This window comes from Panthera uncia, chromosome A2, assembly GCF_023721935.1.
Source record: "Panthera uncia isolate 11264 chromosome A2, Puncia_PCG_1.0, whole genome shotgun sequence".
NCBI lineage: Eukaryota > Metazoa > Chordata > Mammalia > Carnivora > Felidae > Panthera > Panthera uncia.
In genome coordinates this window covers 52,357,460-52,382,521 of record NC_064816.1, presented here as the reverse complement: position 1 = coordinate 52,382,521, position 25,062 = coordinate 52,357,460, and the positions used below count along the sequence as shown (strand labels likewise).

General features: G+C 36.7%; 1 protein-coding gene across 6 annotated transcripts in view; it reads left to right on the top strand.

Annotated features, from left to right (window-relative positions):
* Window positions 1–25,062, top strand: part of TMCC1 (transmembrane and coiled-coil domain family 1) — a 247,514-nt gene that overhangs the window by 186,083 nt on the left and 36,369 nt on the right. Inside the window, exon 1 of one of the 6 annotated variants that reach the window (XM_049641040.1) lies at window positions 10,022–22,443. The exons of the other annotated variants lie outside the window; for them this stretch is intronic. Within the exon in view, the coding sequence (XP_049496997.1) occupies window positions 22,381–22,443 (63 nt within the window). The 5' untranslated portion in view covers window positions 10,022–22,380. Of the gene's footprint in view, window positions 1–10,021; window positions 22,444–25,062 lie in introns of those variants that run through there. 6 annotated transcript variants of the gene reach the window in all.

The window sequence follows — 25,062 nt, the reverse complement described above, 5'->3', positions numbered from 1 at the left end:
CAGTCTCACCCTGCTTTTATCCACCAGGCCTCTCTGTCCTTATTTTCTGTCTTTTCTCCCTTGTTCACTATTGTACACACCAAAACCATTCCTGTCTGAAGGCCCTTGAACTTGGTATCTCCCTGGAACACCTTTCCCCAGATATTCACGTGATTTCATTCAGATCTCTGGTCAGATATTATTAGAGAAGGTCCCTCATCCTCTGTCCTCTTTATTCTGCTTTATTTTTCTTCATAGCACTTATTACCAATGGACATATTATATATTTTATTACATTTGTTTATTAGCTGTTTTCCTCAGCTAGGATGTAGGCATAATCGGTTTGTTCTTTGATGTTTCTCCAGAACAGTGCCTCAGATAATTGAATGAACAGCCCAGCTCAAGTTCTACCCCTTCCTTTGAAGCTTTTCTCCATCCTGTAGTGATTCACTTTTCTCTTTTTCTGAACATCTTTGTAGGTGCTCATGTTCTGTCTCTACTGATTCCTTAAAGATAGAGTTCTTACTGTAAATGTCACTACTTAGTAGGTAAGAGTGTGGAGTCAGAATTGTACAGTCTAGTTTAATCCCAGCCCTACCATTTAGCCATTTGACTCTGAGCAAGTTATTAACCTCCCTACTTTTCCGTTTCTATGCCCAAAAAATGGCAGTAATGGGCGGTTCTATGAATGGAACACAGAAGATATAGAACGGGAAAAGGAGGCAGGGATCTGATGATCATCAGGATCATTGTGTAACATACCTGGTTGTTTGGACTTTTTCATATAAGTAACAGAGAGCTTTGAAAGACTTTTTTTTAGGCAGTAGTATGGCATAAGGTAAATTTCAACTTATTTAAAATTTTAACTTGATGGGGCACCTGGCTAGCTCAGTCAGTATGGCATGTGATTCTTGATCTCACTCTTGATCTCTACTTAAAAAAAAATTCTTCTAACTTCATTTACTCTATTCTAATGCTGAACTGTTCAAGAACTTAATTTACTTTACTGTTAGTTCTTTCATACCATTTTGTTTCATCTCTGTGTCCTGTGTTTACTGCTGTTTCCTGGCTAAATTTTATTTATTAAAAATATTGGGTCACTTCTGATCTAGAGTAGAATTTTCATAACATAAGGGAGTCCACAAAACTTAAAGGATTACATGTGCATTGCCTTATATTTTCTCTTGACAGAAATTCCATGTTCTGGCTCCTTTGCCTGGTAAGACTCTTTAGTGTTCCTCTTACTTCAGGCAAGAATTTCTAACAGTACACTTGTATAGATTCTTAGTGACCTAAAAAGAAACAATAAATGTGCATTAGGTTTGTAGCAACCTTTGACTTCTGGATATGTGTGAAAAATGAGGTTATTTACCATATCTTCAGTTCTGGCATCTATCCATTACTAAAAACATATTTTCAGGATATTTTCCCTGCTCTGTTGTAAAATCACAGAGAAGTTTTGGGGCTCCTCAGCTAGGTCACAGTGTCCAGAAGACTGTACCTCAGCTCAGATCAAAATCAATGTATTATTAGTGATACAAATCTAGTTAACCAGTAGCTTTTCAAATTTCCCACTTCCTGTTCATTTCCTCCAGATGCAAAATAGACTCAAGGAGAAAAGTTCTTTCCTACCTTTTAAATTTTGAGCTGCCTGTGTTTGCGATTCAAGTATTTTTGGTGCTTATTGCTTAACTGGGCTGAAGATTATCTCATGTGACAGCATAAATCTCTTGTTTTGGAATTGCCATTACTTTCTAGAACAGCCAGTCTGTACAGCTGCCAACATGCCCTGGATCCTTTTGCTTCATATTACAGTGATACTGCTTTGTCAGGGTAGAATTCAGCCTCACAGGGCTGGAGTCAGTCTCTGCTGACCTCATGCCACAGTACAGCATGTTCAAATCTGGGAGAAACCCGAGGGTTATTCGGCATATTCCTCCTCTTTCTCCCTTACAAGCATGGAACCCTCAGTCTCCTCGGAAACCGTATGTTGTATATGTGTGTGTATCTGTCTCTTTTTTTAAACCTCTTCCTTAATCCTATATTCTACAGCTTTAAGTGGGGGCTGGTTAAATAGACACAGAAATGCTTTGAGCTGCTGAAAACTCAGCATTTTTCAGCAGTAGGTCTCAGCCATGGGCATTTGCTATTTTTGGACTGACTTGTGTGAGATGGCAATAATCAAGAAGCATGTTATGTGTTTCCTAGTTGTGCATTTTGCCCATAGCTATTTGGGCAGAATGCACAGAGCACTCTTCGGCTGTGTGGGCATGCTCAGATCGTACTGGAGTATTCCGACTCTCCCGTGTGCTGGGCTGCTTCAGTGCAGAGTAAATGTCATCCTCACTCTCTCAGGCAAAATAGTTATCAGAAAATAAGTGTTTCCTTCAATGAAGAAAAGAATTTTGTCTGCCTTTTGCAGGGTTTTAGCTTGGGAAAAACTTGGGTTAAATTTGAAGATGCTAGGCATGCATAAAAAATAAGAATTTGGATTAGAGCCATTTGAAATATTACATTAGAAACAAAGGTTCTTATCCCTCAGCTACTTGTTTTCAGTGTATTTTTTCCCAAAGACTTGGCAGTTTTCTGAATTGTAAGGCAGTGTGCACATATCTCAGTGCTAAAGTTTATGTCTCCAGGTCAGAAGAACAGGTCCCTGACATACAGCTGGATAGGAAGATGATCCAGCTTTATACAACACAACTACCATTTTCACATTTGATCTGTAATCTTGAGTAGAAAACTTGGCCCATGGCTTGATTTTACCATGATTGTTTGAGTTGGTTTTATAAGTGATACATAGATATTTTCTAAGAGCTCATGCTAAAGCAAAACAGATTTTTTATAGTTTTACCTGATTCTGAAGTTAATGTATGTTAATATTGTTTGCCCTGAGCCATTGGATTTAAGATCCAGATTTTTCACTCTGAGGTTTGATATTAAATTACTGTCTTACACCTTATGGTTAATAATTTAAATACTGACTTCATTAAGAGATTTGTGGCTCTGTTCTCTACCCTTTTTTTCTGTTTGTTTTGTGTCTTGGATTTTAAAACCCTGGCACATCTCTGTTTGTTCTAGGGTTATAAAAGGTCAGTTTACTTATCTATGTTATTAAGAATGCTAGCCTAGGTTGAATGGGGTGGTGAGATAGAATTCGTACTAGAGCCCTGAAAGGGTAGGAGGTAGAGACTGATAGTAAAAACAGAAATTAACTCCTTTCCCCACTTACTGATAATCAAAAGGGAGGAGGGGAACATAAAACATAATTTAAACATTTTTAGTTAATTTTCTACATTATTATATTAACTCATGAGTAGAGAAAACTTGCTAAAAAAATATATTGAGTATCTGAGTAAATGATTGTAGATGCAACTGTTTTCTTATCTTCTCTACCCATGTCTCCCTCTCACCAAACTATTTGTCGACTGTGGGAACTAAGTAGTCTCATTGAAACAATGATTAAAATATTCAGAAATGAGGTATTTGCTTCGTTTCTGTAATTCTAAGTATGACTGTCTGGATATATCAAACTGCTATGGATTGGGGTTCGTACATATATTCTCCTTGCATGAGACTGCAACATGCTTTGTGAAGAGTTCATTCTAAACTATAGAATGAATATTTTGAAGGAAGACTCAAGAGGGATTAATATATCTGACTCTAGGAAATAAATGGAGAATTTTAGAAAGCTGGACAGTATTGAACTTACATCTGTTTTTTTAATGAGATCAAAATATCTCAAGACATTGACCAGTTCTAAAGATGAATAATTCCCTTTTTCCTTTCCTAATAACCCTGCAACACCACACATCTGTATGTTTAAGTCATATATGTAATACAAACATTCCAGACAACTCCTTGGCAATGTTGACATTGCCTGAGTTTTCTATGCAAATGCCCATAATTTACAGTGGCAATTCAGAACATACATGTGTAATCACTTGGCCATATATAGATGCTTTACCTTTTAAATAAGTGTTATTTACATTGGGCTGTCACTGTATTAAACAGTGAATTTTTAAAAGATAAAATAAAACTCCCCTCACATCTAAACCTTACAATCTAGTTGGGGAAGATAACAACAAATAATAAACCTGAGAGAAAGAGGATGGACTATAAAGACAATAAAGGTGAGTAAGTGAGCTTGGAAGTGCTGGGGGTAGACTGTTATTTTTAATAGGATAGTAATTGTAAGCCTCGTTTAAAAAGATATTTGAGGAAAGACTTCATAGAAGTAAGCGGGTTAGCCATACATCTGTCTGAGAAATGAGCATTCCCAGTACAGCGTACAGCCAGAACAAAAGCAGGAGTGTTCCTGATATATATCAGGAATAGAAAACAGGTTGGTATGTCTAGAGAAAGAAGGGAGGGCAGTGGTAGGAATTGGGGTGTCAATGATGCAGTAGAGCTTCTCAGTTGTCTGTTGCTGTATAACAAACGATTCCAAAATTTAGTGACCTGAAACAACTTTTTTATTTGCTCACAGTTCTGTGAGTCAGCTCTTTCAGCTGGGATTAGTTGGGTCATTCTTGTGGGATCTGGCCGCGAAGTTACTAGGTAGCTCAAGTACGGTTGGGTGGTCTAAGATGGCCTCCTTTACATGTCTTGTAGTTGGTGCTGGATGTCAGTTGAGCCTGCCTTCATGTGGTACAAAGATTTTAGCCTGAACAGCTGTGAGGATGGAATTGTCATTAACTGAAATATAAAGTCTACTGGAGATCTCAGTGCAGCAAGAGAGAGCGGGTCCCGATGTACAAACACATTTCAAGTCTCTGCTCTGTCACATTTGTTGTTCATTTGGCCAAAGCAAGTCCATGACCAAACTCAGTTTCACAGGATGGAAAAATAGATTCCACTTTTTTTTTTTTTTTTTAACGTTTATTTATTTTTGAGACAGAGAGAGACAGAGCATGAACGGGGGAGGGTCAGAGAGAGGGAGACACAGAATCTGAAACAGGCTCCAGGCTCTGAGCTGTCAGCACAGAGCCCGACGCGGGGCTTGAACTCACGGACTGCGAGATCATGACCTGAGCCGAAGTCAGCGGCTTAACCGACTGAGCCACCCAGGCGCCCCAGATTCCACTTTTTGATGGAAGGAATGAGGAAGTCAAATTGTAAAAGAATGGCATACTAGATTGGATGAATTTGTGGCTATTAATCTCCCACACAGAGATCAGATCAGAAATGCCCTTGAAGCCATTTTTAAAGACTGGCTTTCTCTTTGAATGTAAAGAGAATACATTGAAGAATTTTAAGCAGAAAAGTGACATGATTTGACTTTTTTTTTTTTAAGTTTATTTATTTTGAGAGAGAGAAAGTACAAGCAGGGGAGGACCAGAGAAAGAGGGAGAGAGAAAGAATCCCAAGCACTGTCCACACTGACAGCACAGAGCCTGATGCAGGGCTCAAACTCACAGACCCTGAGATCATGACCTGAGCTAAGACCAAGAGTCAGATGCCTGACCGACTGAGCCACTTAGGTGCCTTATATTTTTAAAGGATCATTCTGACTTAGTACTGAGAATAGATTATATGGTGCCAAGGAAGGCCAGGGAGGAGGCCATTGTAGTAATCCAGACAAGATATGATCATGGGTCACACTAAAGTAAAATAGCAGAAGATAATGTGAATTGGTTAGATTTTGAATGTACGATCAAACAGGATTTTCTGATGGATTGGATATAAGGTATGTAAGAGAGAAATTGATGACTACAAGGATTTAACTTGAACAGCTAGAAGAATACATTAACAGATGAAAGTCTGCTGGTGGGGCAGGTTTTGTGGGAAGAGCAAGAGTTCAGTTTGAGATGTCTGTTAGACATCCAAGTGTGAATGTTGAATAGATAAATGACTGTATGAGTCCGGAATTTAGGAGGTCTGCGCTGAAAATAAAATTGAAGGAAGTATCACAATAGATGGTATTTAAAGTCAAGAGACTAGATGAAGCTATTAAGAGAGAGATTGAATATAAATAAAGGAGAGAAGAGGCAGAGGAGGAAAACTGGCTCATGATAGATGGGGAAAATCAAGAGAGTATGGTGTCCTAGAATCCAAGTTTAGAAACTCTTCACAGGACAAGAGAAACATCAGCTCTGTCAAATGATGCTGATAGGTGAAGTAAGGTGAGGACTAAGAACTCCTCTTTGGATATAGTAATGTAGGGATGATTGGTCATCTTGCCAAAAAGTTTTTAGTTGAATGATGAGATAAAACCAATTAAGTGAGTTTGAGAATGGGAAGAGAGGAATTTGGAGACTGAGTTTTAGACCTTTTTAATAGTTTTACTTCTATAGGGAGCAGTGGGCAGTAACTGGTAGAGGAAATGCGGTCAAAAGCTTCTTTAAGGTAGGAGATGGGAAAAATCGTGTTGACGGAAAAAATTCAGTAGAGGGGGAAAATTGGTTCATTTCTTTCATTTTATTTAGTAAACTTACATGTGCAGGCAGTATTCAAAGCACTTTATAAATATGAACTCACTTTTAATAAAAGAATGAAACAGTGACTGGCCATTTAGTATAAAGTACTGTGGTGGGTGCTCTAAGGAGTTCAGCAAAGTGTAGGACACAATCTCTGACTTAAGGACTCATGGTCTCTATTAGAAAATATAAAGACTTGCAAAAATAACTAAAAATAGGAAGGTAATATAAAGTAGAAAAATTATACAGCTTACAAGTTTAGAGAAGGGAAATTATGTTTAGCCTGGGAATATGTCAATAATTTGATTCCAGTTAAATAACAGTGGGCCTTTAAAAGTAGGCTCAATTGGGCTTAAATTCATATAATTTTACCTTGAACATAGATAGGAGTGTGTGTGTTGTAAGGTGGACTGGGGACAGGGTTCAAGGTAGGAGGGAAAACATTTTCTCTTCAGTATATAGTCTTGAGGTCAAAAAAGCAGAAAAGCCAACCTCAGAGATACTCCCTTCTCTATCACTATAATTGTCAGCTTCACATTTATACTTCTAATCCCCATATGTAGGGGGAAGGGGGTGGGAGTGTGTATGTATGAACTGCATGCACGTGCATCTTCAGTACCTAAAGTACAAGGAATCCTCTGTTAATCCTCTATTTGACTCTGTTAGATATATTTAGGAGCCTATTTTTGATTTTAAAATAGTTTGGGGGAACAATCCAGATTACTTTTCAGACAAATAGGAAAGTTTGAGATGTATAAACCCAGGGAATATAATTAGACTATGTCCTTTAATTCTCATTTGCCCTTAATGAAAAGTGTAGTGGTTGTTGGAAGTCTGAGAATAAGTAAAGAATACCAACTATTTAGATTGATACTTGGCTGAAAGAAAGTATTTTATGTTCAGTGGAAACTTGTGAGGATAAGTTTATAGACAATCATTTCTGGAGAGTGCAAAAGCCTAACTCAAGTTGACTTTTTATTTCCAGTGGTTCCTCTGTAGTCTATTTTTCAAAAATCTAGGCATATTATGTCCTGATTGCAAGCAGGGAAAGATTCTCTTGGAGATCCAAAAGAACTCATAGAAAAAGGAATACGTATGGTCAAATTACATATCAAACAACGGTCAAGTTTATCCTTAATACAAAGAATGCAATTGACAAGTAAAATGAGATCTTCACTTACCAGAGTAATCAAAATACCAAAGTTTGATACCTAGAACTATATTGTTGGTAGTAGTGCAAATGGTTGCAATCTTTCTGAAGAGTAATTTGGTAATTTCTCCCAAAGTGTAAAATATATACACTCTCTGATACACTGATGGAATTTATGTTATTAGTATACTCAGAGAAATTTACCAAGATATACGTAAATGTGTTACAGTATTGTCATTTTAAAATGGGAAGGAATCATTTTGATGCCCACATGAAGTTCAGTAACATTAAATATCTTTGATGTCTCACCTCCCCCCAAATATGGTACAGCCTTCTTCTTATCAAGAAACTGGATCCCATATTGTCCTATTTGACAGTTATCAGGTGAATTCAAGGGAATTTTAAGTTTTCTAGAAATAAAGCCTTTTCATTTATTCTATTAATGTCCATCACTCTATAGATGAGGTGTGTTCAGAATGAATGATCAAATACTCCAAGATGATTCTCATAAAAGAGCTATTAGGAACAGAACTGGCAACAGTAGGAAGCTGTTAACTAGAAAACAAATCTTTAAGAAGTAAAGATCACAGGGACGAGCACTGGGTGTCATTTGTAAGTGATGAATCACTGGGTTCTACTCCTAAAACCAATACTGCACTGTATGTTAACTAACTTGAATATAAATGAAGGGAGGAAGAAAGACAGACTACACAGATAAGAATGTGAGAATGAAATGGGGGAGTGGGTAATCCAGAGAAAGTTTACCACAACTCTGCGTCTTCAGATAATTCTTTTAATTTCTGAGTGTTCCATTTTCATTTTGAAGAACAAAACTGCCAGTGAGGTTACAAAATTTAAGAGAGCAGCAGTGGAAGAAAGAACTTTTATTACATCCTTCTTCTTAAACTAAAGCTGCTTTTAGATTCTACATCATTACGTTTACATTCATGATGCATACATTTTATACATGTTTCATCAAATATAGGTCATTTTATGAAACAATCCAAGTTTTGCCTGTTTATGTTTTCCCTTGTATGAGCCACATGTGGTAAATTGCTTGCATCTTGACTCACTGTTATTCTCCACTGAATTAATTATGTGCCACTTTACCTCTGAGTTTTGGAGCTGGATAAAGAGAGAAAAGCCAAGTGCAGGACATCCAGGTGGCAACTGTTCATATCCCATACAATGAACAAGTTCTGAAGAACTATACCCAGTATCTTCTTTTGGAGCATGAAAGCAGGATTAGAGTAAGGCAAAAATCTTAGTTGTTCTCACTGATCATGTAGTTGTAGTTTTGATCAGTGTGAAAATTTTCACCTTGGAGGCAAGGGCACTAGATTGCATTGTTGTTTCTAAAATGGAGAATGATGTTATCGAGAGACTGAGGCTCAAGAGACCTGGTTTATAGTCCCAGCCCTACCACATCTAAGTAGGAACTGGGGGATTCAGTTAACATGCCAAAGCTTTTATTTCTCATCTATAATATAAACCTGTTCCACAAGATAACTTCTCAAGATCTTTAGATTTTAGGAGGCTCAGATGAATGTCTTGTACATGAATACACATGTATACACATGTATAGATTTGTTTTAAAAAATAAAATTTTCCTTTGGCTCTCAGAAATACAGACTCAGGCCTCAAATTTTGCATAGATTCTGTGTTATAGGCAGTTACTAGATTTAAAAAGCAGGGGTGTTGGGGGTGGGTTTTTTTGTTTTTTTTTTTTTTTTGGTTTTTTAGTCTCTACACCCAATGTAGGGCTCAAACATACAACCCTGAGATCAAGAGTCACGTGCTCTGCCAACAGAGCCAGCCAGGAGCCCCTAAAAAGCAATTTCTTAACTGATTATTCTTTTTTTTTTTATGTTTATTTACTTTTGAGAGAGAGAGAGAGCGAGAGAGAGCGCGCGCGCGCGCGCGCGCGCGCGTGCGCTTGCAAGTGGGGGAGGGGCAGATAGAGACAAAATCCGAAGTAAGCTCCTGGCTCTGTCTGAGCTGTCAGCACAGAGCCCCATGTAGGGCTGGAACTCACCAACTGAGAGCATGACCTGAGCTGAAGTCCAACGCTTAACCAATTTAACCACCCAGGTGCCCCTGATTCTTTAATTACAAGCTGCTTATAGACAGTAAATGAGGGATTTTACCTTACTTAAACTGGAACTAACAGTATATAGGAAAATCTAGATTTAGACAAAGCCTTATTACTTTGGGTAGGGTGATTATTTGCTTTGAAAAGCATTCATTTTATAATTTCCTTAACCATTTTTTTTTTTTTTTTTTTTTGGGACAGAGAGAGACAGAGCATGAACGGGGGAGGGGCAGAGAGAGAGGGAGACACAGAATCGGAAACATGCTCCAGGCTCCGAGCCATCAGCCCAGAGCCTGATGCGGGGCTCGAACTCACGGACCGCGAGATCGTGACCTCGCTGAAGTCGGACGCTTAACCGACTGCGCCACCCAGGCGCCCCTAACCATTTTTTTTAATAACCATTTTTAAGTCCAGTGTAATAGTAAATGTAATAAATATTACCCTATATGTAAATCTTTAATTTGCATATTGTTTTGAAGAAACAAAATCTGCCTTAAGTGAGAGCAGCATATCTTTTTATTATATGAGATTAATCTCTGTGATCCACCAATTAATTGGAATTTCAAATTTGTAAAAAAATATAGTGAAATAGGTGTGTATGTATACTTTTAACATTTACTTGATGATAAAAAATTTTTAAACAATTAAGAGTCTTAAGGTAAAATTAGGTGTAAAAAGATATTTTCTAGGTAGTGTAAATTCTTTTAAAAACAAATTTTCAGTCTACTTAGCACTAGATTGTTACCATTAAAGACCAGAAGTACATAAATAAGTACCTTATAAAAGAAGCCCTAATTACTATGGTATTCAACAGATTTTCAAAATTTATGTTATCCCTGGGTAAATTCATTTCCTTTTTTAATAGGATTACTATACTAGTAGATCAGAGATACTCTGAAGACAGCATATGTAGATTTCAGCAGTGCCTTTAACGGAGTTTTTCTTGATATCTTTGGGGAGAAATTATAACTGATTATTCATAACTGAGTAAGTTAATGAAAGAATGAAAAGAGTACTAACACTGATAAATATCAGCCTGGAACATGGTCTCTGATGGTTTGCTGCGGGATACTTCCTGTCCTGTTCAACCTCTTCATTAAATCCTTGGCTTAAAGAGATTTCTATGGTTAATCAGAGTTGAAGATGTCAAGCAGCTGAAAAGAATAATTAAAACTTTGAACCATGGAATTGGAACCTTTGGTATTCTCAAATGAAAAGCAGAAGTCATCACTTTATGTGATGAGCTGTACCACATTTGTGTAATTTATGGAAAGGGCAACTGTTCTTAACACCATTTTCGGTTAAAGAGAAAGCAAACAGGAACTAAATTAAATGCTATGACTAGGTTCTCTAGCAAATCTCGTTAACACTTAAAGTGATTTAGACACCGCACCAAAAAGAGTCTGCCTGATGGGATCTTAATTAACCTAAATCATACAATGTTCCTGTTACATTGCAATACCTTGGAAGAATCAGGATGTCTTAGTCATTCTTTGAAATTAAAATTCTAGAAAGCAAAAATTATTAATATTATCTAAATATTAGGATATTGTTTCAGATTATTGTTAATATAATTACAACATGAAACACCCTGAGAGAAAACAGAGTTCCTAATAGTGGAGAAGAATAAATGAAATGCCTAACAATATCCCCATCTCAATTTTTTTTTACAAAGAGACACTAAAAGAACATTGTGATAATTGACTCTGGGCAAATTTGTCTTATTAAAGTTTTCCCCTTAAAGTTATTAAGACAACACTAGTTATTAGGAATTGGAATTTAGTAGGACTTTTCAACCCCCTAGATTAGCGGTCTGCAAATTTTATACCTTACAAAGCTTTAGCCTTTTCTCATTTTTAATTTTAAATATTATACAAGTTAATTTTTATTAAACCATAAGGAGATAAAACTAATTTTGTCAGAACACATCGTGGAAAGATAGAAAATATTTATTTCCTGAGTGGCTACTGAAGTCAGGAACAAACTAGAGACAGTTCCATGTTAACTTTCTAAATAATGGCTTGAAAACAAAGGTCTTCCATTTTTACTGCTTTAGTCTTATATGAGAAATTTGTCCCTCAGACATTTCTAACAAATTCACTTAATCCTGGGATAGACTATTTTTTAAGGTTTCTTGCGACTCTAATTTAGGATTCTGTGAGCTTTTTATTATTTTTTTGTATCTATTTTTTATGTGGTTGTAGAATCTCAAACTAACTCATCCTTAGACAATTAAAATCAATTTGTAAACATACTGCTTAGCAATCAAGTAATTCTGTAAAAACATTGAATACAAAAAATGGAAGAGTCCAATTCAGAAATCAGCTACAACTAGCTATAGACTTAAATAATATAAGCATGTGTTTGAGGTGATATGATTTATGGTTTTAGTTTTTAGTGGTACATTCAACAGACATTTATTGAGCCTACATTGTCTGCCTTGCCCTGGAGAACCAGAAGTGAACATTGGGCCTTTCATATGTAATCCCCCCTTATTGTTTTTAAATGATTATAAATGAACTGGTCTTATATAGTCTTTAGGGAACTTTATGTTATGAGTAGTTTCACTAGGACTAAAGATTATTGACCTGTGTCCATAGGTCTGTATTTTACTGTTGAGAATTTAGTGGTCTCCTGTGTTAATTTACCCATTCAAATACTATACAAGTCTGTGTGCTCTTAATTATTCTGAATACAGAAACCTCAGAACAGGGCTCCCTCTCTCTTCTTTGGAACAACTTATTTTATCTTTATATTAGATTTTTTAAAAAGTATTGCAGATAGGTTGAGTCAAGGAAATCAGGCCAGTGAACATGATGGCATCTGTTGTTGGATTCTGACAAGTAAAATCAAGATTGAAGGCTTACAGATAATTAAAAAATAAGCCATCTTTTGTGAAAACTCTTGAATTATAAAATATAGTCAGATTTCAGATGTCCAGTAACCTATCAACCGCACCCCCCCCCCCAACCCTCACTTCCCCACCAGCTCTTGGAAATATGAGAGGGTATTTTCGTTGACACAAAGACTTGGGGGGATGAGTGATGCTGGCGTTTAGTGCATGGAGCTCATGGAGGCCATGATGGCCAAAATGTCAGGAGTAACCTTGCTTGGGAGCACAGTCCCCAGGCATATTTTCCTCTACTCTTCCCTCTTCTCCTTTTCCTTCCTCATTAGAAAGTGAGAACCCCAGCTGTACAGACATTAGGGGTAGTAATATGTCCTTAGTACACTGATGCCGTTTGCACAGCTCTCATTTGGTGCCATTCCGTTTTTGTTTTTGTTTTTGTTTTTTTTAACAGCTAGGAATTTCTTTTGAGGAAACATTAGTATGTAAATTAGGATCCGAAGGGACATTAATTCTCTATACACTCTATATTAGGACGTATTTATTGACCCCAGTAGAAGAAGCTGTGTTACCTTCCTTATCTTCTTCCATTTTCTCCTTTATAATCAGAATCATTATTACTACTGTGTATACATCTGTTATGTGTACATTGATCCAGTTCAGTGAAACTCTAGGAGTGAGTTGTTTCTTAGCTTTAACTTTGGTAGTGAACCTGTGCTTGTGCTATTTTTCAGAAACGGTACAGATTCTCATTTAGCCATTTTGATTGCTCTAAGCCTGATATGAATTTGGAATTCAGAAAAGTCCGTTGGCTTTCACCTCAGCAGACTTGTTCACTTGAACATGCTGTTCACATTTAATGTAAATACGTTTGAATAGAAGAGCATATAAATATTTGATTTCATATTTGGCTTCTATTAAATATTGACAGTCATGGAAATATCTCTAGGAGATCTTTTTTTCCTTTTTTTGGATCAAAATATCAGCTTTACGTTCTTTCCAACCATTTGGAAACATAAGTGACTGTTTTTTCCTTATTGCAATTCAAAATATCTGAATTTGATTCATAATTTTCTTTCCCCAGAACTATTCTTTTAATCTTCCCTGTTGGAAATGCATCATCATTCTCTTAGGCTGGAAATTTGGGCCTCATCTTTGATTCATTCTTCTCTTTAATCTCTAATATACAGTCAACAGATCCTATTGGTTCCTTCTTCAGAAGAGTCACCAGGCCTTTTCTTTTGCATTACCTCTGCCTCCACTTTACTCCAGTCTTTACCATGCTTCAGTGTTCTTTCTTCTGGTCTCTCACCTCTCTTCTTTAAGCTTGTGACCACACAATTTAAAACTACTGAAAAAGACAGCAGAATGCTTTACAACTTAATATCTCAGAGAGAAATGGAAAGCAAGTGAATATTAACTCTGAGATCATCTAATCTACAACAGAGTAAAATTTTTCTGTTTTGTCCTAAATTTCAACTAATCTCAAAGATTTACTTATTTATTCCTTCATTTAACAGTATCAAGTATATGCTCGGTTCAGCTGTTAACTGCTGAATATTATGCTTATAGTCTTTTCATGCCCCCTTGACAGTTCATCTGTTCTCTTCAACTATCCTATTTATGCTTTCTCTAGTTTTTCATCTCCATCCCTCAACCCTGCAAGTGCCAGTCCTGTTTCATAGGTAGTAGGCCTTGAATCATTTAAGCTCCATAAATCACACGAGTCCACAACTGATGGGTGGCAATGCAGGGACTCAATTCCATCTCCTCTGCAGACCAGCAACCTTCCAACATCATCTTACATAATAAGGTCTGTTGTCTAAGCTTCATGATGTTAACCATAGAATACTATAGGCTAATGGTTTATTAAGAGAAAGGGTAAAGGAATGAGAAATTGGCCATTTGACTGTTTTTTGGTAATAAAACTTGAAGTTTGGAAAGAGTTATGTTTTCATAAGTAGTCATTTAATATTTATAGTGTCTGTCTTCATCTTGCTTCTTACTCTTTCTTGGTTACCTCTCCCTTTTTTTTTTTTATGTTTTTATTTATTTTTGAGAGAGAGAGCAAGTGAGCATGAGCAGGGGAAGGGCAGAGAGAGGGGGAGACACAAAATCTGAAGCAGGCTCCAGGCTCTGAGCTGTCAGCACAAAGCCCCATGCAGGGCTTGAACTCATGAACGGTGAGATCATGACCTTGAGCCTAAGTTGGATGCTCAACCAGCTGAGCCACCCAGGTGCCCCAGTTATATCTCTTTATTTAGAATCATGTGGCTATTCTTAAAGAATATTTGGAACCACTAGAGCTTTGTGCAGTGTAGTGGAAAATTAAATAGCAAAGAATAATGAACCAGGTTACTTTAAAATGTAATAGCTTCATATTTGCCTCCCCACCCACTGCACCCCACCCCCACTCTGCCATCTGTGGCTAGTAATATTTTACAAAGAATCAATTGATTCTCCTTATATGGACTTGAAATTGCCCATGGAATGCCATTTTTCTTCATTTCAAGCAATTTTCATATTTTTTGAGAATATGTAAAATGTGCTTAATTTTTTTATTCCTGAGACTTCAGTATGATGTGTTGTTCACCTGGGATTTAGAAGGTATAAAATAGATCCAAGTAAGGATTTTCTTTTTTTTTCTTTTTTTTTCTTTAAAAAAAATTTTTTTTTAACGTTTATTTATTTTTGAGACAGAGAGAGACAGAGCATGAATGCGGGAGGGTCAGAGAGAGAGAGGGAGACACAGAATCTGAAACAGGCTCCAGGCTCTGCACCGTCAACACAGAGCCCAACGCGGGGCTTGAACTCACGGACGTGAGATCATGACCTGGGCCAAAGTCGGAGGCTCAACCGACTGAGCCACCCAGGCGCCCCTCAAGTAAGGATTTTCAAGAGATGGCTTATGGCACCTCTGACATTCATGGAGTATAGCAAGAAAATTCATTGTGGTGTAAAGCATTTTCTAAAACAACACATTACCTATGTATTGCCTCCAGATGGTAGTTTTCCAGACATAGAATATGCTTGGGTATATTCTAATGATTTACTTTATATTTTAAATGAATGAATGAATTTTAAATGAATTTAAATGATTTGTTTTGTTTTCTTTTGTTTTCTTTTGTTTTTCAACATTGCAGGTTAGAACTAAAACTTAAATCAACCTGGTCCCACCAAAGACTCTTTATATTTGTTCTCCTTGTGAGCTTGCTATTTTTAAAACATTTGTTTACAAACAGCATATATTATTTCCCTTAAAAAAAAAAAGTAGAGCCAGTTAGCATTTCTGAACAGCACTAGTGCAGTAATACTACCTGAATGCCTTTCAGGTAGTATCCAGACAAATTCCAGACAAATTTAATTCCAGACAAAATTAAATGTTTCTCATTGTAATCTGCTCATATAACTTTGTCATGGGTGTATGTACACTTTCCATTTGTCCTTTGGAAATCCTGAAAACAACTTGACCTTTTTGTGGACCTCAGGTTGGAGTATTCTATACTGTGTCTCATGACATAAAAATATTATTTCATTATACTATTTCATTTTACAAAATAAATTTCTGTATGATTCTGCAGTTTCTTTGCAAGCAGTACTTGGGGGTTACCTGGCCCTCCTTGACCTCTATCAGGGCTTTATGATGTTTTGCAGTTGTGAAACAGCATAGCACCTTTGAACCCCTTATGTGTTAGATCACATTGTGGTACATGATTCCTTTGAGGTAGGAAGAGCCCAAGTAAACAGGTAATTTAGCTAGTTTCTAGAGGTCAGTGCTTATATTCTTCCTAAAATCTCATAATTCTGATATTGGCTTGGACATTCAGCAAAAGCCTCTCTTGCTTTCCTTTCTGAACTAATTCATTCTAAGCAGTAAAAGAAAGTAATTTGCCTTATTTAGAAGTTCATATGACCATACTAATCTCAGGAGATTTTAAACACCTTTCCATTTTCTTGCTTTGTCATTTATTGCTCCCCCACCTACTGCTGTTTGTAGAGGTTTACTTTTATACAAGGAGAGCTGCTGGAGTTTAAGAAAAATCTACCTCTTATTGAATCCCAGTAGGAAGTTTATGCTAGCTGAACTGGTTGCCTGGTGGAAGAGGGCAGAAGAGACTCCTTGATGCAACACATTTTAACTTCAGAGCCTTGCTTGCAAATCTCTTCTCTGCCATCTATGACTACAATTAATAATTGATTTCTTAGATTTATCATTTTTCTTCTTTGACTCAACTTTACTTTTCCCCATCTTTTGCCACTTAGGGAAAAACTTACCCAATCAGTCATTAAGCATCAACATCAAGATCAGTCTAGGAGCAGAACAAGTTTCATGGTCTTTGGATGTTATTCCCCAGTAGATCCTTCATGAATAAAATATAGTGAAGAGTAAAAGAGAAGGAGAGCATTAGGCATTTTATCCAAAAAATAAAGTAATATTTATAGATCTGACCGCTTTAATAATATAGGAAAGCCTCTGGAATTAGCCTTGGTGTTTTTGTTTTGGTTTGGTTTTTTGTTTTTGCAGTTAAGCAATTTATTTAACTTTATTTTTTATTTTTTAAAATTTACATCCAAATTAGTTAGTATATAGTGAAGCAATGATTTCAATAGATTCCTTAATGCCCATTACCTATTTAGCCCATCCCCCCTCCCTCAACCCCTTCAGCAACTCTCAGTTTGTTCTCCATTTTTATGAGTAGCCTTGGTTTTTATAAAGAACATCTTTTGTCTGGAATTTGCTTCCAAATAATTGCAGGGGAGGGAAATTGCGGGCCATGAGTTAATAATTGAAGCTGGATGAAGAGTGCAAAAGAGTCATTTTCCTCACTTTTATATGTTTGAAATGTTGAAATACTATTTGAAATAATAAAGAACTTTTTAAAAGACATCTTTTCCCCAGGAATTTTGGATGGATAAAATCTATTTCCCTATGAAATTTACAGCATCCCCCCAATACTCAACAGTGTTGAACACAATAAAAGTACTATCATAGGTTTGTATTATTGAAGGAAAAATACTTTCTTGTCAGTAAATTCTAAACTTCAGTATGTTATTTTGTGTCTATTATTGTCCAAATTATGTTGTTATTTATTCAGCAATATGTAAATTTATTTCATATATTGCATTCTAATGAAGTTGTGTTCAGTTTTGCTTTTCATCAAGGACATATTCAAGTAAATGTTAATTAGTATTGAGAAATCTGAAAAACACTCAATGAAAAAATAGTATTAAACAATTTCTTCATATACAGTATGTGTGATACATCTCTGGGTAGTATTTGAATTAAGGAGCCTGTTTTCTCAGTCAGGGTCCGAACATAACTTTGCTGGTAAAATAATGATTTAATCCTTAGTCTCTTTTGTCTAGTTGGTCACTCTTATTGAAATATCTATGCCAGTTGGGGCACCTGGGTGGCTTAGTCCGTTAAGCTTCCAACTTCGGCTTAGGTCATGATCTCATGGTTTGTGAGTTGGAGTCCCACATCAGGCTCTGCACTGGCATCACGGAACCTGCTTGGGATTCTCTCCCTCCCTCTCCCTCCTCCCTCTCCCTCCTCCCTCTCCCTCCCCCACTCACACTGTCTCTGTTTCTCTCAAAATAAATAAATAACTTAAAAAAATAATAATCAAATGTAAAGCCAGAAAGTTATTCTATCAATGCAAATAACACAGAAGATAAAAAATAATCTTTCATGTTGTAGATAAAGCCTTTAATCTCCAAGCCAAGGAAGTAAGCTCATCAAAAGTGATCAGATTTTGCCAAAATTTGAACGTATTTCCTGGCTTTTTTTTCAGATCCCAGTAGTATAAACCATGGCAAGTCAAATTCACTAAGATTTATCCTTTTTTCAAATTCTGGAACAGACAGCCACTTTACTTTGGGACAAAAATGCTCTTTTTCCTTGAAAAGCAAAAGGACTTGTATTTCTCTATCACTATTGTTGCTAATATAGTTCCAACCACCTATATCAACACAACTTGCATTTCAGAGAGAAAACTGGATAGAAGGGGGGGATAATTAGAACTGTCTATCAAACACAAGCATGTTAGTAGAGCAGTAAAACTCATGAATACACATAGCAGACTTTATATAGCTGCACTCATCTCTTTTACACTATCTTATAGTGGCAAGATGAACAGCTTGTTAACATGACCCAAAGATACAGCTATTCTAATAGCATATACAAATAAGAAGCAAACATGTATCAACTTAGAATTATGCTTAATAACATTTAGTATTCTATTTTATTTAGAAATTATTTGGGCACCAAGAATTACTTATTGATTAGCTTGATTTAACATTAGTCCAAGATTTTAAATTACCATAGATCTTGGAGAAATTTATTATTGAAACATTGTTTACATACAGTATTACATTAGTTTCAGGTGTACAACATAGTAGTTGACAGCTCTGTATTATGCTGTGCTCACCACAGTATAGCTACCATCTGTCTCCATACAGTGCTATTACAGTACCATTGACTATATTCCCTATGCAATATCTTTCTTCCTTGTGACTTACTCATTCCATAATTGGAAGCCTCCACCTCCCACTTCCCTTCACCCGTTTTTCCCATCCCCCTCCCACACCCTCCCCTCTGTCCGCTATCAGTTTGTTGTCTGTATTTATGGATCTTTTTCTGCTTTTTGTTTTATTGAATTTCACATATTAGTGAAATCATAGGATACTTGTCTTTCTGACTTATTTCACTTAGCATATATCTTCTGGGAGTATCCATGTGGTCACAAATGGCAAGATCTCATTCTTTTTCATGTATGTGTGTGTGTGTGTCTGCACTGGCATCACGGAACCTGCTTGGGATTTTCCCCCTCCCCCTGTGTGTGTGTGTGTGTGTGTGTGTGTGTGTGTGTGTGTATTCTCCCCCTCCCCCCACACGTATATGTGTGTATATACACACAGGACATTTTCTTTATCCTATTCATCTATGGATAGACACTTAGGTTGCTTCTGTATTTTGGCTATTGTAAATAATGCTACAGTGAACATAGCAGTGTGCTTACCTTTTCACATTACTGGTTTTGTTTTCTTTGGGTAGATACCCAGTAGATCTTGGAGATATTTAAACTAACACATCATTGTCATTGATATAAAGAGTTTGTTAACATTATTATTCAATGTAGATGAATACAGATTTTCAATTTTTTAAATATCAAATATATAGGAAGAGTAATACTAGCTTATTTGATCAGTAAGTCTGTTATAGGAAATTCAGATTAGCTTCTATCTGAGAAAACAAACCCAAGTAAATTAAGATGTATGCAGTGTTACACTTAACTGACAAAACTCATCTTGATTTGTACAATAGTTATCTTAATTATATGAAATTGGACTCCTAAAATGTTTCTGAACTAGTAGTTTCTGTAGATAGGATTTCTTTTTCTTTGTCTAACATATTTGGAGTATTATAGGTTCACTTTATTTTCTTGGAAATTCTAAAAATTTGATAAATAAGTGCTTATTGAGCTCTACAAAACCAATGAGAACAGAACTTCTTAATTTAAGAGGTATTATAATCAAATTAATCAATATCCTCTAAAAATTGGAAAACATTTCATACTTAAGAGGTCAAGTTCTTTCTGAATTACAGACAGAGCTGTGGCTTCAGTTTTACAGCTTTTAGTCATGGGTCAAAAGTAAACATAAAACCTCATCAGTTGAGATCTCTAAGAGCTATTCTCCTTTAATATTATGTGCAACATTCTTAATTGAGCTCAAAATAGACAAGTGGACAAAAAGTCTAACAAACTGAATTCTCTTTTGGTTTTTCACTCAACAGAAAATAGATCTCTGTCATTCTACTACATAGACCACCAAATGGTGGAACCATAAAAATCCAATTCTCAGTAGGTATATCCATCAATGAGGAATAACTTATCAACTGTGCATTAGCCAGAAACAAAAACAAAATCAGCAAGAGGGAAAAAAAATTGGGAAAACCAGAAAGTCAGCAAAATTGAAGTTCTTTTGCCCCTTGGGATTTACTTTGAGAGCCAAGAAGAGATGTACCCAGGCTAACATAGCCAATGAGGTATACTTCTCTGGCAACTCTGGTGAATCTATTGGCGTCTTCATGGATCCTCAAAAACTGTTTAGGGATTTTTTTTTGGGGGTGGGGGGTAAAATCATGACTCCTACAAATATACAATGGGCAACTTCAGGGCTACTGTCTTCCGTGCGGTGGCTCATCCAACAAGACAGCTTTCATCTTATAGCACCTTGTTTTCAACATATGTTTCAAAAATCTCAGTGTTAGGGAAAGAGACTAGAAGGGCCTTATGTCAGTGTTTGGTTTGGATTTTCTCTGAGTGGTGAGATTACAGATAATTTTTGCTTTCTTTAATGCCCACTTGTGTTTTCAAAGTTTTCTATAATGAACCTGATTGTCTCAAAAGAAGATATATTAAGAATGGTAATAAACAGAATTAAGCAGACATTAGCTAGTGTTGATGCTAGCTGTGCAGGATTGGTTTTTCTTTTGTTTTTGTAGAAACAAAAATTTACTCTGTTGAAACCTTACAACCTAATTTTTAAGCAAAGACAAAACTTGTATTAAGCCATTAAATTCTTTATTACTTTGTTCTGGAGAGTCAGGGTCAGAGTTCTATGTCTCTAGAGATAGAAGATGAATTTCTGGAGCCATGGTGTCAACACAGAATTATCTTTAAATTCATTTACAGTGCTTTGGATTTCATTCAGAGGGCTTCATATGATTTAAATGAAAAAATGTTACATGAAGCTGGTGAATGCTGATGGAAAGCCCTTCTTTGACCTCTTAGTACTGTGCTGGCCTGAGCTTCCAGCCCCATACTTACATGCAAGTACAGAAATTATCACAGCTTTAGGCACCGAACTCTCAAATTGTCTTCTTATGATGCCTTTCTGTGTAGTAACCTCAGAGAAATGTTTCCACATATTATACATTGTACATGCTACACTGTACTTCATAATCATTAACATTCTTCCTGTGCACGTTCCCCAGAACTGGTTTTACAAATGAAAAAATAAAAGCTCAGATCTGATGGTCTAACTCCCAAAGTGACTTACTCAGTGCAGGAACAATCTCTTTAAGTTGTTCAGTTCTTTCATGCAGTATCATGGGTATTCAGTAAATGGTATGTGATGCAGGGCTTAAGATTGTGGTGTTTTAATCTGTTGCATAGACCTCAGACAACTCCAGCGCTTTTCATTCAGAAGCGTTTTTTTCCTTTCCTCCATAGTGAATAATTGGTCAGTTTTCATTTTAATTATTTTGTGAACCTAAAATGAAAAATAAGAGAAGAAACTTCAGGAAAGCATAGAAATTGTTTTGGCAATCTTCTAGTCCTTTATCTAAACATGGGTAGATTTGTTTTGATGATGATGATGATGATGATGATTATGATTATTGAACCAGGCTCCCTAAACATTTATTTAGAATGTTTTTAACCTTCTTTAAGCTATTCTCTAAACCTTAATCTGGTTTTAAACTAGAAGACAAATGTGAATGGTGAATTACTGCTCTGTAGCTTTAAATTCAACCAGTTTGATGCTTTTGTTTTTTATAAAAGATGCTCACAGCTCCAGAAAAGAGGCAGATACTGTGTGATCTCCATTCTCAGAGTAAAACTATTCATTTGCATTAGCAGCTCTAGCAAAGCGCACGCGCGCGCACACACACACACTCACAAACACACACACACACTCACAAACACACACACACACACACACACACACACACACACGATGCTTGTTTGGCAGAAGCTTTCTGTTTATTCAGCACAGAGCCCTCCCAGGCTCCCAGATGTAGAAAGCTCTAAGAGTTGATGTACAAGACAGAACCGGAACTGTACATAGGCTGAGGTGGGCACTGCGGAGGATTGGCTATGCAAGGATGTTGATGTGGTGTGGCTCTACCTGCCTGTTCTGTGAAAGGCACTTCTCTGAGGCTGTGAAGGTGAGAAGCCCAGGGATGCACTAGAAGCTTCATTTCGGCTGGCTCTTTGGTGGGGGAATGCATTCCCAGTGGTAGCTGTCCTCATTTACAGCGTTATTCTCGGAAACGAAGTATGTGCAGCCGTGACAGACTATGCCACAGCTCCTCTGCAGTTTGGAAGCTGGGACAAATGGAAAGAGCACATAGTCAAGAGAGGTTGTGATTTGTTTTCACTATCCAAGCTTGCTCTCGCAGTACCCAAATGAAGGATGAGCTTTGTGGCAAGCAAAATCAGCAGACTGCCTGACGGGGGGTTTTGGTAAGATAAATGTATTGCTTGTGTTTTGTGGGGGGAGGGTTTCTTGGGGTTTTTTAATTATTATTTTTATTTTTCTATATCAACTACATAGAATTGCCTCTTAGCAATAACGAACACATTTTGCAGAATCATATGTGATGGAAAGGGGTGATCCAAGAAGCCAGAAGGGAAAATATTATTTTTGATCATTCATTTGTGACCTTCAGAGGTAATCGTCAAGTTTTCTCAGATGTCTATGAACAGGCAGAAGCCAGGAACTTCCAGAGCAAAGAATGCTGACTAACAGATATCCTTTCTTTTCTTTGAACAGTTATAATTAACCCCCCCCCTTTGTTTCCCCCCGCTTTCCCTATGGCCTAAAGTAGAAAAGAAAAAATAAAAGCTCCCTGGTCTTACCAAGTTGTTGCCTCTGGAACAGTAATAGCCTGAGAACATAAGTATGGAGGTGGAGGAAGGCAGGATGAGGAGTCTGCTATTTTCATAGCAGTGCGTTGGTGGGTGTTTGTCTTGGTTCATTATCGTTGCTATTCAATATCAAGTGGTGGTTAGTGCTGTATCTCGTTGTCTGTACTATAATTTAATCCCTTTATGTTCTATTTTGTATGTTTTTCTTTGCCAGACTCAATTCTGTCATTATGAAAACTTTTTCTGTTATCATTCATACATATTAGCCTTGTTAGAGAAAAGATAGTTGTAGAAAGTAACTCTTAAATATTTATGGACCCCAAGAATGATAAAGACATTTGCTTTTTAAAATCGAGGTTTTTTTTTAAAACAGATTTGGGGGTCTTGATTTTGGAATCTTTAACAAGCATTTCATGACAAGTTAAAGAAATGAGTTGCATTAGATCTATGAAATCCTACCAGAATCACTTTGCTCTAATCTACTTTAAGTTGGATCCTATGTCTTAGGTTTTTCTAAGTCTGAAGGTTTACTTTTCCTCATCCTAACTTAGGTAAGTATTGCTGGAAGATATGTTAATTGTTTTATTAGCCTAACCTGAGATCTTGTTCTTGGGCCCCTCTTCTTTCCAGCAGAGAGAGCCAAGTTTCCTAGCTGCTTAGAGTGGGCACAGAAGAGATCCATTGACATCTGACTTTTTGCTGACTCATTGGTTATATAAGCCTTGTAAATACAATTATCCATATACTTCATTAGGTTACTGGGCAGGTGGCCCCCTTCCTGTTTACTGATCTTTTCTTCCTTCAGCATCCTCTTCTTCCTTAAGACTTTTTGGTAACATAGTCTCAACTATTAACCAAGTGAATTCTAAGAAGTGAAGGACAAATCCTTTTTTTCTCTCTCTCTCTTTTTTGGAATTGCTTTCTTAACTGCTTCTTTACCTTGATATGATAAAATTCCAAATTCTGTATTCTCTTGGCACATGAAACGGTAATAATACCTTTCCTCATTTATGACCTGGTTAAAGTAATAACTTCCTTTTCTGTCTTTGAGACCTCAGATCAAATGCCCTTGTTCAAAGAATTCTTCTATAACTTCCCCATCTAAAGTAGTTTTCCCTCCCTTACATTATTCCTTTTTTCATAGCACCCTTTTTTTTCTTCTTTGTAGTACTTCTCAATAATTTATATTATTTGATTACTGGTTATTTCATCTCTACCATTCTTATCCACTCAGACGTTAAGCCTCATAGAAAACAGAGATGCTTTGTTTTGTTCATTAGTACATACCCAAACATCTAGCAAACTTCCTGGCTGAGAGTTGAAGAAAGGACAAGTAAGCAGTATTCTATATGTAAAGGCCCTGTGGTGAGAAGAAAGGATGAGTTGCAGGGGTTGAAAAAGACCAGTTTGACTAGAGTGGGGGAAGCATGCTGTAAGATGAAGCTAGAGAAATAGATCCAGGGCTTAAATCATGTAGGACTGACTTGATAGACCACATTCAGATACTTGTTCTTTTAAGAGTTGGCAGCTGCAGGTGGGGGTTGCCTGGATGGCTCAGTCAATTAAGTATTTGAATCTTGGTTTCAGCTCAGGTCATGATCTTCTGGTTCATGAGGTCATGATCTCCTGGTTCAAGAGATCAAGCCAGCGTCAAGCCCCACTATCTGCCAATAGTGCAGAGCCTGCTTAGGATTCTCTCTCTCCCTCTCTTTCTGCCCCTCCCCCCAAAAAAGTCGTGGTAAGCTACGTAAAAGAATTTAAGCATTTGGTGATTTAGAACTTATTTAAAAAAAAAATCTGTGTCATGTGGTGCTCAAACTCACTTCCCCGAGATTAAGAGTCACATGTTCTACAGACTAAATCAGCCAGGCGCCTCAGCACTTAAAAAAAAAAAAAAAAAATTCTCCAGCTTAACT